General features: G+C 49.7%; 1 protein-coding gene across 1 annotated transcript in view; it reads left to right on the forward strand.

Annotated features, from left to right (window-relative positions):
- Window positions 1–173: 173 nt before the first annotated feature.
- The window catches only part of RPS3A (ribosomal protein S3A), a gene marked incomplete at its 5' end in the record, with an annotated part of 4,314 nt that continues 1,758 nt past the window's right edge, over window positions 174–2,729 (forward strand). The window contains 3 exons of the mRNA XM_008935630.1: window positions 174–279; window positions 1,319–1,506; window positions 1,683–1,891. Coding sequence (XP_008933878.1) covers window positions 174–279; window positions 1,319–1,506; window positions 1,683–1,891 — 503 coding nt within the window. The remainder of the gene's footprint in view (window positions 280–1,318; window positions 1,507–1,682; window positions 1,892–2,729) is intronic.

The raw sequence follows: 2,729 nt of genomic DNA on the forward strand, positions 1-2,729 counted from the left end.
GGCTGTCCTCCGCCCTGGCGTGCGCGGTGCGTGGGCTGCACCCGGCCGCGGGAAGGTGGGGAGCGCGGAACGGCGGCGTTTGCGTTCCTGTGCACAGCGGGAAACCCGCCTGGCGGGGAGGTTTCATCTGAGAAAAATCAGTAAAAAAGTCCTTTTCTGCTTTGTTTGAATGAAGGGTTGACCCTTTCTCCAAAAAGGACTGGTACGATGTCAAAGCACCAGCGATGTTTAATATCCGAAACATCGGGAAGACGCTTGTCACCAGGACTCAAGGAACTAGTGAGTAGTGGTTTTATGCAGTAGGGGGAGATGTATTTGTTCCATGTGCTAGCTGCAGAGGAAGCCGTCATTAAGTTCAGTTTTACGTAGTATTACTTAAATTTAAGTAATGGGCAAAGAACTGCTGACAGATGATTTCTGCTGGTATTATTATGAACCTGCTGTGGTAGCCTGATGAGTTTGAGGAAGGTTAAGATTTAAGGAGTCTTTCTGATAATCATAGGGGTAAATGTGAAGACAGTGATACAGGAAACCTCAGTTACAAGAGGATCCTAAAGAGCACCGTATTATAAGAGGAGCTTTTAGGTAAAGAGATGTTTTTGTTGAGAGATGGAATTTTGAACTTACTGGGAGTGTGTGTTACTGAATGGTAAAGGTTTGGTATGTGATCTGGCACACCTTGGGAAAAGGAAGCCTCTCTTAGGGAAGCAGGGCGGTGCGGATAGAGGCAAGAGTCTTTTTGCATTATACTTTTATGATTCCACTTAAAGTTAATGAAGAGTATTGTTATTTTGAACTTTATACATGTGGAACAAGTAAAATAAGGATCACTGTAAACCAAGTCGGAGTCAGTGTTATGGTGGTTAATTGTTAGAGAGGCAAGAGCTGTGAAATGACTGGACTTGGGTGTTGGTTGCTGCTTTATCTCTGCTGAGCACATGTGGGGTTTTTATGTTTTATCTTTTTGTTATTTTACATGATTTCCAAATACAACCCCTCCCCCTTTAAAGAAAAGAAAAAAAACACCACGCCACACCCACAAAACTAGTAGATGTGCTGGAGTCTGCAGTTTGCTGGTGTTTGTGTCCAGTGCCTGATGTAATTATCTCAAAAAGGACTCCTCACCAGGTTAATGAAATGCAGTATTTGGTTCTAGGAGCCGATCTGATCTCGCTTAAGATACACGGAGACTTCAGAGCTGTGAAGTTAGTGGTGTGTCACCTGCTGTTAGAAAACGTCAAGTGGAAATACAGGATCTGGTTTGAGTAATCCTTTCCTAACGTTAATAAAAGGTGTTTTATTTTGTTTCGGAATACAGAAATTGCCTCTGATGGGCTGAAGGGTCGTGTATTTGAAGTGAGCCTGGCCGATCTGCAGAATGATGAGGTTGCCTTCCGTAAATTTAAACTGATAACTGAGGACGTTCAGGGCAAAAATTGTCTGACCAACTTCCACGGGATGGACCTCACCCGGGATAAAATGTGCTCCATGGTCAAAAAATGGCAGGTGTGTAGAGAACAAGGTCTGCGTTGTCACCGGTGCCCCCGTAGGGAAGGAGGTGACCGCTGGGGCGCCGTAAAGCTGTGCCTGGAGTGGCGTCGGCGGGTTCTGAGGGGCCCCGGGTGCCTGGTGTTGAGAGAGGTGTCCATGGCCTTGGCACTAAGCGACTGTCTCTCTTCCAGACGATGATTGAAGCCCACGTGGACGTGAAGACCACGGACGGCTACCTGCTGCGCCTCTTCTGCGTGGGCTTCACCAAGAAGCGCAACAACCAGATCCGCAAGACGTCCTACGCCCAGCACCAGCAGGTGCGGCAGATCCGCAAGAAGATGATGGAGATCATGACCCGAGAGGTCCAAACCAATGACCTGAAAGAAGTCGTCAACAAGCTGTAAGCTCTTGCCGTGTTCTCTTTGCTCTGCAGCTTGGGGGGTTGTTCGTCGGCCCGTTGTTGGCGCGCTGGGGGAACGCCGGTGCCGCTTGGCAGAGCCCAGGCAGGGTGCCTCAGGTTCAGATGCTCACGTGCTGCTTGGCAGAGCCCAGGCAGGGTGCCTCTGGGGTTCAGATGCTCACGTGCCGCTTGGCAGAGCCCAGGCAGGGTGCCTCTGGGGTTCAGATGCTCACGTGCCGCTTGGCAGAGCCCAGGCAGGGTGCCTCTGGGGTTCAGATGCTCACGTGCTGCTTGGCAGAGCCCAGGCACCGGTGCCGCTTGGCAGAGCGCAGGCAGGGTGCCTCTGGGGTTCAGATGCTCACGTGCCGCTTGGCAGAGCCCAGGCAGGGTGCCTCTGGGGTTCAGATGCTCACGTGCCCTTTTCTTCCAGTGCTCCCTTAGTCTCTGCGTCGTTTTTGACTCCCGTCAACCATGGTGGTTGTGTCAGCGTAAAATCGGGCTCTCCAGAGAGGGTTGATTCATGTTTCTACAGACTAAATTTGTAATCCTGGTCAGCTGGGACTGTGAATGCTCTGGGCACTTCCCTTAGAAGGAAGTTTTCTAAAGTGTGGCGTTCGCTTCCCAAAGTGCGGTTGCATGTTGTCCTGGTTAGAAGGCAGAACTGTGTCCCACCTCCCTTATCCCTCAGTTTCCCAGGTAGAGAGGTAAATAAGGAAGGCAGGGGGAATGAAAACCTTGCACCAAATTGAAAATTAACAAAATGAAATATATTATTTAACAGGGAACAGAAAGGAAGAAGGGTAGGGGTTTAACAGGGTAAGGGGGGTTGTAGGAACAA

Source organism: Merops nubicus, unplaced genomic scaffold, assembly GCF_000691845.1.
Source record: "Merops nubicus isolate BGI_N331 unplaced genomic scaffold, ASM69184v1 scaffold48980, whole genome shotgun sequence".
NCBI lineage: Eukaryota > Metazoa > Chordata > Aves > Coraciiformes > Meropidae > Merops > Merops nubicus.